This window comes from Hyperoodon ampullatus (assembly GCF_949752795.1).
Source record: "Hyperoodon ampullatus genome assembly, chromosome: X".
Taxonomy (NCBI): domain Eukaryota; kingdom Metazoa; phylum Chordata; class Mammalia; order Artiodactyla; family Ziphiidae; genus Hyperoodon; species Hyperoodon ampullatus.
The window spans coordinates 100,522,366-100,536,357 of NC_136913.1; the positions used below are offsets into that span (position 1 = coordinate 100,522,366).

Below are 13,992 nucleotides of genomic sequence, written 5' to 3' on the forward strand. Positions count from 1 at the left end.
AAATAGACTCTTTTTTAACCGTCAGAGTTATAATTACCCCCCAAGAGGAACTTAAACTAATAATTATGAAATCAATTTATACTTTAATTGATGGAAAATATCTTAAATAGACATCCTGCTGAGGACCTAGAGATAAGCTCATCTGTAGAGCTGCACTGGTTTTTTAAATTTAAATTAGCTAATTTTGTGCAGCATTTACAGTATTATTACTCTTAAGAAAATTCAAAACTCCATTTTAAACCTACTAATGTAATAGCTACTCTTCAGGGTAGAATAATAAAAGTCACCTACACAACTTGGAGGCTACAATCATAATGTGTTGTAGCTCCAACTTATATAGAAGAATGTTCCCCAGACTACCAAGTGGTGAAAACTTTACAGAAAAAGCATTTATTTCAAAGAAAATGATTTTATTTCTGATACATTTACAATTGCTTTCCACTTGTCCGTATTCTCTGGTCTGCCTTAGAGGATGGTCACCAGGATGTAAGCAATCAAACTTTCACAGTGTAAGGTCTTCAGACACAGTTTCCATTAGTTTCTATTGCCCAACCTACTCAGCTGTAGAAGAGGGATGAAATAAATCCTGATTGGCTACCTACTTTGTATACAACACTATGCTAGACACTGAAGACAATACAAAGATGGATAATGTGAATATTGACCTCAAGTAGCTCACATACATATTGGGGACATGAAGTGTATGTTATCATGTTAAAATATGTGATACAGACAGGATGCCCACAAACTGGTCACCATGTTCAAAGACTGTATCCTAATATACTGCATTTGTGAAATGCATTACAAGTCATTTGTTACCAATAATTTTTAAGTTGCTGAAGGTTCTAAATTATTTACTTAAAGCATAATTTTGTTAATACTACTACCTTTATCACTTGCAATCATTTATATTTTTTGCAAGAAAAAGGAGTGTCAGTCGTGTGAGAATTTGGCCCAGTGACTCCTCAGCAATTGTGCAGGTAGGCTTTCTTGACCCTCTGTCCAGCTCTTGCACAGATGTGAGGAGTATACATGACATTAGGAAAAGAGAAATGGGGTGCAGAGCAGGGAAGCAAGGGTCCAGCTGGAATCTTGCTTATATCATTGTGAAAATATTTCTTTCTCCAGGAATTATGTTTCCATCTTTTAATTTTTCTCTCTTGGGTCTCTGTTGTAGCCATGCTTTCCAAGTAAATGACCCAAACACCTCCGATTACTTCCCAGTAGCCTCTAGACTGCTCTCAGTCATGATACAAACATAGCACAAAAAGTAAAAGATAGCACATAAATAGAAGGTGCCAGAACCATACTTGAGCACTGTATGCCTCTGCAAAGTTTGTGGTTTGTGTATCCAGTAACTACTTCCACCCCGGGCATAGTTCTCTGTGTGTGTCTGTGTGTGTGTAGAGGGTGTGGGGAGGAGGGAAGATCTACATCAGAATGATCTGCTTCCTTCCCTTCTATTTACAGAAATAGTTGGAAGTGTGACTTCATGGATTCCAGAAAGAACAAACGTACTTTACATTTGCAGGGGCAGTGTTTTCACAGAGGACGGTAAATGATCATTCTAAAAGTACTATTTGGGTAGGTTGAGAGAATCTCTCCTTATTTCATGAGAAACTGAGGCTCAGAGGAGTTAAAGCCTTGCCCAAAGCCATATGTCTTGTAGAATATGGCTGCTTGGTATCTTTCTTTCCTGTCCAAGTCAGTAGTGGAACAAATGGTCATTCTTCTGTAACTGTTGTTTTTCTCTTCCCCCTTGTCCTTTCTGTCTTCTCCCAACTTAACAGACCACACCTATACTTCACTTTGCTGATACTGGCAGACAGCCAGGCCTGGGGTAACGTCTAACAACAAAGTTCCTTTGTACTCACAGGTCTTTTTGCTTATGGTATCAGTGAGGCACCTTGTCCTGCAGGTAAAGAGTATCTTTTCGAAGCAAAGAGTTTTTCCACCTTTCTCCTAGCTTATCCTATTATATCAAGGAATAGCAGTAGAGACAGTTCACTTTCTCAAGGCCACCATACATTGCTAACTTCCTGACCACTGACATTGGGATTTTCCTCACCTCAGTCCTGTCTTACAGTGCATGTCCTATAAAAGCAGAATTGTGGCAGGTGCACACAGCTGAGCCAGCACTTGAATACATATGGCACCTTTCCCTAAACCTTGAGTGGCAGGCTCCCTGGGACTCCCTGGCTGGTGCTCCATTAACCATTAACCTTTATGCAATTTTCATTACTTCTCCCTGATCAGCTCACAAATGTGGTCAAGAAAGTCTTGCTTTGTTTGTGAGAGGGGAGTTGTTTTTTTCTTCTCATGTTTGGAGCATCTGTGTATGTCTGATATGCTGAAGCCACCTGCCTCCCCTTCAGTTTTATCTTGTGGAACTATGATTATTTAATATTTTACACAGATTCAAAGTCTTTATCCAAATATCATCTCTGACATCTATCTTATTCCATCCATTCTATTGTAGCACATTACATATGTATACCTAGTGGAATTTCAATTAATGTTTGGATCTGGATTCCTCCAGATGGATATAGCAATTTTGAAGTGCACAGGGGAGAGTGTCTATCACTGGAAAGTATCAGGGTGGGAGTGGGGAGAAACTAAGGGGATGATGAATCAGTAGAAAGCCTAGTGGATGGAGCGCCTCTGTCGACCTTCCATCTATGCTCTTGAGTCTAAAAATTCTGTCCTTCTTAGGAAATTGATCTGCACGCTTTTGCTCCTAATTGTTAATGGACTACATAGTAAGCATGGTATAAGTATCTCCCTTTCTCTATTTGTACTAAGAAGTCCTTTCTGTCTTAAATACCTGTAGAAATCTTGGTGGCAGAGGGGGCTGTAAGATAAGGCTGTCTTTAACCCCCTTACTAAGACTCAGGCTGTTTGGTTTTAATCCTAGGATTCTAGGACTGCTTCTCTTCACATTGGAATAGAGCAGTCCCGATGTAGCCTGAGCAAATGGCATGGACAGGTGAATATGTGCTCAGGTGATCTTCAGCCAGAATAACAACTCCGCCAAGAATTAGTCAGAGTCCTATTGCTTATGGACAAAGAAGGATCAAAATGGGATCATCCAGAAGCTCTGAATAGCCTCGCAACAGGATGACTCAATAAGAGCATATTGGGTTTTGGAGCCAACATTTTGGAAGTTGGGCATTAAAACTGAGGGAAGGTTCCGCATTTGTGAGCTGAGGCAGTCACTTACTGCAGTGCATTGTGCTGATTGCAGGGAAAAGTTGATGGTGACAGCATGCTACCTTTCTCTTCTAATTGGCAGACAAAAGCATCAAAGAATAAATAAATATCACTGAGCCAGCTTGGAACTTACTGAACAGGAATTGCCCAAAAGAATGGAGGAGAAAACAGGCAAGGTTTCACCCAATTCATTCTCTGCTATGTTGCTGTAAGTCCAAGTGGGCAATATCAGTGTAGTGGGTATGGAAATGGATTGTTCAGGTTGACATGTGGTACTTTGAGATACCATGAGAATTCTCCAACTCAGAATCAAGCCAGCATTCATTAAAGACAACTGGAGAATCTTTTTCAGCAGGCCGAAAAAAAAAAAATCTGTGCTCCTGCCAGAGAGTTGTTAAATACACCTGCCCTGCTGGAGAATGAAGCAAATCTGGATGGACTGCCAGGCTTCTGACTAATTTATCCCATGATAGAGCTGATAGAGGAGGAATCGTAGCTTAATGGGAACACAGAGATGTTGGGATGTGTCCACACGGACAGCTCAACTAACTAAAGCATTTGCTTTGCAAGTAGCAAGGTTGGTTGGTACTGTCTTAATAGTCCAAATGTTTGCTTTAAAAATTGAACTGGGCCGGCGGCGGCGGTGGCGGCGGAAGTCGGGAGGTGACGCCAGAAGTTGGGCCGTGGATTCCGGGCCCCTGTCGGAAGCGGCTCGCCAGCGCTGCCGTTCTTGGCAGACGGAGCGACTTGGGGGTTCGGGCTGCGCGGCGGCCACGGGGTGTTCCCAGGCGCTCGGGAACGCGTCTGCGGGCCACAATGTCGCACCCGTTCCCCCAGGCTAAGCCCTCCAATCCCAGTAACCCCCGCATCTTCTTCGACGTGGACATAGGAGGGGAGCAAGTTGGTCGAGTTGCCTTGGAATTGTTTGCAGATATTGTACCCAAAACTGCAGAAAATTTTCGTATGTTGTGTACAGAAGAAGGCATTGGACCCACCACTGGGAAACCTCTCCATTTCAAAGAATGCCCTTTCCATCAAATTATTAAGAAATTTATGATTCAGGGTGGAAACTTCTCAAATCAGAATGGGACAGGTGGAGAAAGTATTTATGGTGAAAAATTTGAAGATGAAAATTTCCATTATAAGAGCAACAAAACCATCGCTAATGTCCGGGATGTCAGGGGATTTGCAAACTAGCAGACCTGGTTAATGTCCAGGCTCCTAAAGGACATTAGTGGTGCCTGTGCCTTCTTATCTTCATTGTTCCAAGATGTTCCCATCGGGGTATGTTGCATCATTCAAGTTATAAGAATGGACATCATGATAAAGACGGATTACTGAGCATGGCAAATGCAGGCAGCAACACAAACGGCTCTCAGTTCTTCACCACGGTTCCAACTCCTCACTTGGATGGGAAACACGTGGTGTTTGGCCAAGTGACTAAAGGGTGTGGCAAGGATTCTGGAAAATGTGGAGGTGAAAGGTGAGAAACCTGCCAAATTGTACATTATTGCAGGATGCGGAGAACTGAAGGAAGGGGATGATTGGGGAATATTGCCAAAGGATGGATCTGGTGACAGTCATCCAGACTTCCCAGAGGATGCAGACATAGATTTAAAAGATGTAGATAAAATTTTACTAATAATGGAAGACTTAAAAAACATTGGAAATACTTTTTTCAAATCTCAGAACTGGGAGATGGCCATTAAAAAATACACAAAAGTTTTAAGGTATGTGGAAGGCTCGAAGGCTGCTACTGAGAACGCAAATGGAGCAAAGCTGCAGCCTGTCACTTTGAGCTGCGGGCTGAATATCAGCGCTAGGAAACTGAAGATGTCGGATTGGCAGGGAGCAGTCGACAGTTGTTTGGAGGCCCTTGAAATAGACCCAGCAAATACCAAAGCACTGTACCGTAGAGCCCAAGGATGGCAAGGACTAAAAGAATACAATCGAGCCTTGGCTGATCTTAAGAAAGCTCAGGAGATTGCACCAGAGGATAAAGCTATCCAGGCAGAATTGCTGAGAGTCAAGCAAAAGATAAAGGCACAGAAAGATAAAGAGAAGGCAGCTTATGCAAAAATGTTTGCTTAATAAGGAATTCAGTTTTGCTTAAGTATGCATTGATTGTATAAAGCGAATAAGACAATTTAAGGATTTTGTCTATTATGTATGATCCCTAATGTGATCCCTCTGAGACTTCAGTTCCCATTGTTTACAGCCTAGGACTACTTAGAGATTCACTCTTAATAGACCAGTGTTTGTAACAGTGTTACAAAATATGGTGAAGTTGATTTCATTTTAAATGGCTCTCTGCATTCCTCACAAAGGATAATGGTGTCCAGCATATTTTAAACTCCTAGACACATCTTGTTTGAATAAACAGATGAAAACTTAAAAAAAATAAAAATTGAAGTGCACTTCACTGAATCATGTTTAAGAAATGCAATAACTAATCCATTTATTGTAATTAAAACAACGCTTTTTTTCCAGGGGAGCTATTAAAATAGATATTTTTCAGAACATTTCTGCTTCACTTTCAGTAGGAAAATATTCCTGTTGAGGCAAACAGAATTTTGCCCATTTCAAATATGAATAAAAGTGGAGTTGCAGTTGGGTTATGGCAAAGGGGAGTTTGACTCTTTGTTTTAAATACATCTTTTATGTTTTAATTTCTACAATGAGAATGTGCTATATTTGAAATGTATCTAAATATATGCATGTGGATATAGTTATAGATGCAGTGAAAGTGGCGCTGAGTCAATGAGTGTAGAGGTTAGCAGCATAGGATTTTAAATATGACAGATCTTGGTTCATATTTCACCTGTACTATTTCTTAATTATATGGCCTTGGGCAGGTTACGTAACCTCATTTGTAAAATGAAGGTAATACTACCTACCTTGAAGAATTGCTGAGAGATTGTGATAATGTATGTAAAATGCTTTGCATAGAGCCTAGCACAGAAAGGTGTCCAATTAATGGTTAGCCATTATTTGGATTAGTTTTACTTGTATAGTGCTTTATACTTTTTAAAGTTCTTTCAAGCTTTATTTTATTCAAATGTCTTAATAATCCTGAAAAAAAAGTCAAAACCAAAGGGAGGGCTTTCAAGGATGTTGGCACTTTTTCCTACTGGAATGGTCACGGATGTAGATATGCACCCCCATTCAGGATGCCTGTCATTTCTATTTCCAGTTTTGTTTAATGAGATCTTGGCTTTTACATTCAGTACTTATCAAGTTGCAATGTATCATTTTGAAAATGGTGACCACTGAACTCACACGTCATTATCCAGAATACAGGGATATATCCGTGAAGTATTTTTAATGTTTCTGAAGAAAACAAAATCAATTAAAATCAAGAGGTTTTATACATCTATGAAGAGAAGGCACAAATTTAGCCTCAACAGTAAATACTTAGGTTCATTCTAAGGAGGCAGGTATAAGGGTCCTTTTAAATGGCATCCACAGAAAGCTATAGTTGACCCAGATCTAATAGGGTCTTCCAAAAAAAAAAAAAAAAGCTCTGCTAACATTAAATAAAACAAACTCTAGAAAAGGCAGCAGCTATCTTTCTATTCTTGCCTTTTCTGGACTTAGATTTTATACATTTATTCTTTTTCATTTTTTACCTTTAAGAAAACTTCTTTCTAGCATACCCTTAGAGATTTCACTTGTGCAAAAGGACTTGGATTAGACTGATAGTTCCCTAAGCATTACCTGGAGGGCTTGCTAAAATACAGATCGCTGAGCACCAGTCCCAGAATTTCTGATTCATTTGGGAACTACTAACAATTTCCCCGATGCTGCAGATGTTGTTGGTTCAGGAACTATACTTGGAGAACACCTGAATTCAAATAAGTAAGGATCATAGAGATTTTGTATTTTTAGCTAATTAGAGGACAGAATCTAATGTTTATTTACCTACAGTATGGAGACTGAGTTTCTACCGACTGCATAATGACTTGGCAAATGGAACTTTATCAGTTCGGTAAATAATATCTACTATGTGTCAGGCACTATGCTAGATCTAGCATAAACAAATTAGACAAGTCTAATGGACCTCACAGAGTTTTCATTCTAGTAAGGGGTGACAGACAACAAAAAATATTGAAATGTACCAGATAATGATAGATTCTATGAAGAAAAATAAAATCAAGTAAGGGGATAGAAAGTGACAGAGATAGGGTACTATTTTATAAAAGGTGGTCTGGGGAACCTCTTTGAGGAAGGGACATTGAGTAAAGACCTGAACGAAGTAACGGGGTGAGCCATGAGAATGCCTTGGGGTAAAGCTTTCTGGGTAGACAAAGGGACAGGCCCTGAGGTTTATCTAGAGTGTTTAAGAGACAGCATAAATGTCACTGTGGCTAGAGAAGGCTGAACAGTGAATGAAGAAATGAATGATAGGAAATGAGGTCAGCGGGTTAACAGCAACCTGGTCACATAGAGCCTTGCAGGCCATCATAAGGACTTTGGATTTTATTGTGAACAAGATGAGACTTGAGCAATACAAAAAAAAATAGACAACATTTGGAAGATGGCTTGAATTTGTCATTTTAATTTAGATGATTTGATGTTGTGTACAGATTGTCGTTTATGGCATTAAATTCTGAGCATTTCAACATCACAAATTTCCCATTGTTATTCTTTTCCCCCAGGACAACTCTAGACAAGTCGGAAGTTTAACTTCTAGTTAATCCAAAAATTTGTTGAGAGTGAATGAAACAGATACCATTTTCCCCTAGAATGGTTGCTGTCATGTTTCTGGTATTTCTTTAATTTGCTTACTGTCTTTTCTGACACTTGTTTATTTTTTCCCACTGTATAGCACACACTAAAGAGCTTACAGACCTTAACTGGAATTTTTTCTCCTAGCCTATGCCAACTGCTATCTTGTCTTTTCTCCAAGGGATCTGGAAACTTGTACAATAAGAGAATGCACATTAGCTCTTTTCAAATACAGGAAATAGAGAATTCTGATAAGCTTGGAGATGTCCTGATAGGACAAACCTCTCTGTGAGTGAACAAATAATTAAAATGCGAATACTTCCACTTTAAAGTTTTACTCTTCTGATGCCTATTGGTAATGTAACATTTTTGGAGTTTAAAAATCAACTGTTGGAGTCACAAAAAGACAAATGTTGTATGGTTCCACTTATATGAGGTATCTAAAGTAGTCAAATTCATAGAAACAGAAAATAGAATGGTGGTGACCAGGGGCTGGGGGGAGGGGGGAATGGGTAGTTGTTTTTTAATGGGCATAAAATTTCAGTTTCAGAAGATAAAAATTTCTGGACATTAGTTACATGACAACGTGAATATACTTAACACTACTGAGCTATGCACTTAAAAATGGTTAAGATGGTAAATTTTATATTATATATTTTACCACATTTAAAAATAATAAAATAGCCTGGTTGAATCTGATAACACCAGTGGTGAAAATCAACTAGTAATACAATCCTTTGCAGAGTGATAAATCAAAATCAGAGTATAGATCAAACTATATCCCCTATATGGACTTCCATTTAGATCAATTAAGTAGACAGTTACTATCTATTATGTATATGGCAGAAGGCTAGTTGCCATAGATACAGACAGGAGTAAGATGATGACTTATGCCCACTAATAACTTAGAGCTTAGTTGAGAGAGACAGACTCATGAGCAACAACAAAAAAAATGGAATGTTATTAATGTTATACTAGATGCCTAACCGGAGAACTTTGGAAACCTGGTAAGTTAAGGAAGGTGTAAAGAAAAGTGACTCCTAAATTTGGTTTTGAAGAGTGAGTTTTCATGCTAGACTAGGGAATGAAGATTTGTGGAAATAGCAAGAGAACTAAAATTAGAAGTGGAGCCTGAAGATATGACTGAATTGCTGCAATCTTGTGATAAAACTTTAATGGATGAGGAGTTGCTTCTTATGGATGAGCAAAGAAAGTGGTTCTGGAGATGGAATCTACTCCTGGTGAAGATGCTGTGACGGTGGTTGAAATGACAGGCAAAGGATTTAGAATATTACATAACTTAGTTGATAAAGCAGCAGCAGGGTTTGAGAGGATTGACTCCAATTTTGAAAGAAGTCCTACTGTGGGTAAAATGCTATCAAACAGCACTGTGTGCTACAGATAAAATGTTCATGAAAGGAAGAGTCAGTTGATATGGCAAACTTCATTGTTTTATTTTAAGAAACTGCCACAGCCATCCCAGCCTTCAGCAACCACCATCCTGATCAGTCAGCAGCCATCAACAGAGAGGCAAGACCTGCCACCGGCAAAAAGATTGTGACTTGCTGAAGGCTCAGATGATGGTTGACATTTTTTAGCAATAAAGTATTTTAAAATTAAAATTGCTTAAAGTTAAACAATTAACTTTTTTTTTTAGACATAATGCTGTTGCACACTTAATAGATTACAGTGCAGTTTGTGACTTGCTTTATTGGATTTTTGCTTTATTGTGGTGGTCTGGAACTGAACCCTCAGTATCTCCCAGGTTTGCCTGTACTCAGGTTAGGTAGGTTTCAGTGGTGGAGGCAATAGAGCATTGTAGCTCTGAGGTGAGACACATCAGGTTTAAGTTCTGGCTCTACTGTACACTATCCATGTAACTTATTCAGATAAGTTACTTAACCTCCGTCTATTTCCATTCTTTCAACTATAAATTGGAGGTGATCATAGTGTTCAGCTCACCGTATTGCTGAAGGCTAATATGAGATAATTAATGTAAAGAACAAAAAGATGTTTGCATTTGTTCATATTAACAATGCATGTGTAGGCTTTGTCTTGATCACTAGGATCCCTGGGCTTTTCACTGATGCTTGTTTTTGTGTTTGGCCTAAACAGACCCATTTCTCTATACAATGCAAAACAATTACAATCTGTTTTATCCTTATTTTATGAATTCACTCATTAAATGAATACGAGCAAAAAAAAAGTAAAAAGGGAAGATACTTTTTTTTTTTATTAACTTAAGTCTGAACTTGGATCAACCCATGAACTTCCATGATGGCTGTTAGAATTTTTAACAGTCAAAAACTGTGACATTTTGGATGCTAGGGCTATGCCTAGGTTCCTTTTAGGATCAGGCAGTTGTTTCACTCAGTTTCTGGTTGAGGACTGAAATGCCTTTTGAGTAGTGGGGTAGGCAAGAGGTGAAGGAACTCTCCTCACAAAGGGCACTAAGGTCCATTCATCCATGTCCAGGGGGCCTAGTGGATATTTGTTGAACTGTACTTATGACTAAAAAGCAATGAGACATACATCCAAATGATTGCTATCTCGTTGGAAAACATACCTAATTCAGTGTCTGTGGCATCATCCCAATTATTTTTAGAACTTGTCCTTCCGTATTGTCTTCAGGGACAGTCGCTCCTTCTCCCTTTTTCTCTTGCACATACACCACAGCTGGATGTCATTTCATGATCTTGAATAGTTTTAAATTCCAAATGGTAATACATGGCAAGATTAGTTACTTTATTAATACTCTTCATCAAATTTTTTACTGTTTGACACAGTCATGCACCTTTAAGTGTTCTTCTCAGTGCCAAGAAGGAAGCCAAAATATATAAACAAGTTACACATGAAAGATTAGTTCCTGCCAAGACAATTTCTCAGTCTGCTACTTATAATGAGAACTTAATTCCACCCTTATCTGTGTGCTGAGCTCACAATCCTTATATCTCCTTGATTAGACTTGGGGAGGAGGTTGTATCGTCATCATCATCTTCTCAGCTTTGAAGATTAAAATGTTTTTTCTAGGGATCAAATTCCCCTCCAAATATAAGAATATTTTCCTATTAGGAAATTCAAAAGAATATGCTGTAGGAACTGTTCATCAAACGATACCATTAAGTGAGTGAAAAGGCAAGCTACAGTGTGGGAGAAAATATTTGTAATCTATCAATCTGGCAAAAAACTTTTATTTGGAATGTATAAAGAACTCCTACAAATCAAAAAGAAAAAAGGAAGACAAACCAACAGGAATACATGGGCAAAAGAGCTGAACAGACACTTGAAAAAAGAAGGTATCCAAATAAGCAATAAACTTATTAGAGGATGCTCAACATCATTAGTCATTAGGGAAATGCAAAATAGAACCACAACAAAATATTGGTATACACTACTATGGTTAAAAATTAAATGGATGAATAATACCAACTCAGTGAGAACGTGGAACAATTGAAACTCTCACACATTGCTAGTGGAAGTATAAACTACTATAATCATTTTTGAAAAATCTTTGGTAGTATTTAAAAATTCTTTTAATTATAGTAAATATACATAACAAAATTTACCATCTTAACCACTTTTAAATGTACAGTTCATTAGTATTAAGTACATTCACATTGTTGTGCAACCATTTCCACAGTCCACCTCCAGAACTCTTTTCATCTTGCAAAACTGAAACTCTGCATCCATTAGGCAACAACTCCCCATCCCTCCCTGCCCCCAGCATCTGGCAACTAACATTCTACTTTCTGTCTCTATGAAGTTGACTACTCTAGCGACCTCACATAAGTGGAATTATATACTATTTGTCTTTTTGTGACTGGCTCATTTCATTTAGCATAATATCCTTTATCCTTAAGTTTCATCCATGTTGTAGCATGTCCGAATTTATTTTTAAGGCTGACTAATATTCCATTATATGTATGTACCACATTTTGTTTATCCATTCATCTGTCCATGGACACTTGTGTTACTTCCACTCTTTGACTCTTGTGAATAATGTTGCTATGAACATGGGTGTACAAATATCTGTTCAAGACTCTGCTTTTAGTTCTTTTGGATTGGTAGTAATTTTTAAAAAGCTAAATACCTTTCTATAACCTAACAATTCCACTTTTGTATAAGGAATGCTTATGTCCATAAGAAAATGTGTGCAGTAACATGAATAGTGGTATTATTCATAATAGCACCACTTGAGACATAATCCAAATATCCTTCAGTAGTAGAATACATACATCAACTGTGGTATATTCACACAATAGTACAATGTTACATAACAATAAACAATAAACAAGAACATGAATTCCTTTTTTTGTTTTGTTTTGTTTTGGCCACGCCTTGCCACATGCAGGACCTTAGTTCCCCAACCAGGGATTGAACCCGCCCCCTCTGCATTGGGAGTGCAGAGTCTTAACCACTGGACTGCCAGGGAAGTCCCGAGCATGGATTACTTTAAAAACATAATGCTGAGCAAAAGACAGGTACTCAAGAGTATATAACGTATGCTTTTATTTTATATAAAGTTCAAAAAGTGTCAAAACTAATCTATGTTGATACTGTTTAGAAAAATGTTTTTTTTTGGGGGGAAGAGTAATGACTGGTAGTTAGCATAAAGGAGACTTCTGGGCTTCTTGAAATGTTCTACATCTTGATTTGAGTGGTGCTTACATATATACATTTAATTGATCTGTATATTTAAGATTTGTGCAGTCCGTTGTGGTTATTTATCCATTTAAAAGAGGAATCTGAGCACACTTTGTTGAATGGCAGCATCACTGAGATAAATACACAAAGAGCTACTTTAAAGGGACAATATGATCATATTTGTTCTGACATGTTTATTAGAGACAAGCATATTACTTTATAGTCACTCCTATTGGGTTCTATCCGTAGTCTGCAATCCAAGAAATAGAAACAAGTAATATCTCTGGTGGCAATATCAGAACACCGTGATTTAGGAACTTATCTTGGACTTTGTCCTTTGTAAAATACCAAGTAGTCATTGTTAACTAGTTTAATGCCCAATACTAAAGAGCTCACGAAACATTTTTAAACACTTCCATCCCATTGGTTGTCTTTATTTTACCAGTAATTAAAAAAAGTAAACCACTGCCTTTCATTCCCTTTAAGGTTGAGAGGTGACCATCTGAGTTCTATTTAATGCTGCATTTGTGTCTGGTTATGGTTCAAAAATGTTCCTTTAATCATGAAGTGGAGAATTGATTTTGGATGCCAGATATCATATGCTATTCCAGACTCTTTCCAAATTGTGAACATTAATTTTTCTTGTACACCAATCTTTCCTCAGCTGTTTCATTGATTTGGCTTTTTTCCCATAATTCTCTAAGTGAAGAGTTGGCATTAGTCATTGTTTGTGAAGAACATTCAAGTTTCAAATCCCAATTTCCTACCAATAAATGTGGAGAAAATTAGTAGATATAATGTTGCAACGCATGTTAAAAGAGCAAATGTTAAAAATGTTAACATGCTACTTCAGATCTATATGACATTCAGTTAGTGTTTTTTAAATTAATATTTAGAAAAAAACAATTTTCTTACATGATGTGCTCTCCAGAGAAAGGGAGAAAAGGCGTCCAATAAATACCAACTCTCTTCTACCCCAGGTTATAAGTATTTTGAGAAACAAAACAAAGACGGCAATATGGATATGCAGATATCACCTTTATTATTGGGAAGGTCTGGTGTGAGGATTTGTCTTTAGGCCTAGCATCCTACTGGGCCTGCTCACTGATTCCCAGAATTAGGCAAATATACCCACCCAGTCTTAGACAGAACTGGATAGGGATTGGCCTCCCCCTGCAGGTGTAACCATATGTATAATCTGTGGTCTGGAAGACCAGAGGAGAACTTATGTTATCTACAGGAAGCTTGCTCCCAAGAGGAAAAAGGGCAAATTCAAGCCAATCATGCCCAGTTATTCTTCCCAAATTTATCACTCAGCTGTGTCCTTCCATCTCCCCACAGGCAGCATAAGTAAAGGATTCAGAAAGGGGTCCCTAGTAGACTAAGTGAGCTCACTTTGTGAAAAAGGAA

The 13,992-nt window shown here is 38.1% G+C and overlaps 1 protein-coding gene across 1 annotated transcript; it reads left to right on the top strand.

Annotated features, from left to right (window-relative positions):
• Nucleotides 1–4,026: 4,026 nt before the first annotated feature.
• Nucleotides 4,027–5,301, top strand: LOC307069343 (peptidyl-prolyl cis-trans isomerase D-like; the record flags this gene model as incomplete). Its single annotated transcript, XM_079727638.1, is given in 3 exon segments — nucleotides 4,027–4,356; nucleotides 4,530–4,654; nucleotides 4,656–5,301. Coding segments are annotated over 3 exon segments (1,101 nt in total).
• Between the last annotated feature and the right edge of the window lie 8,691 nt (nucleotides 5,302–13,992).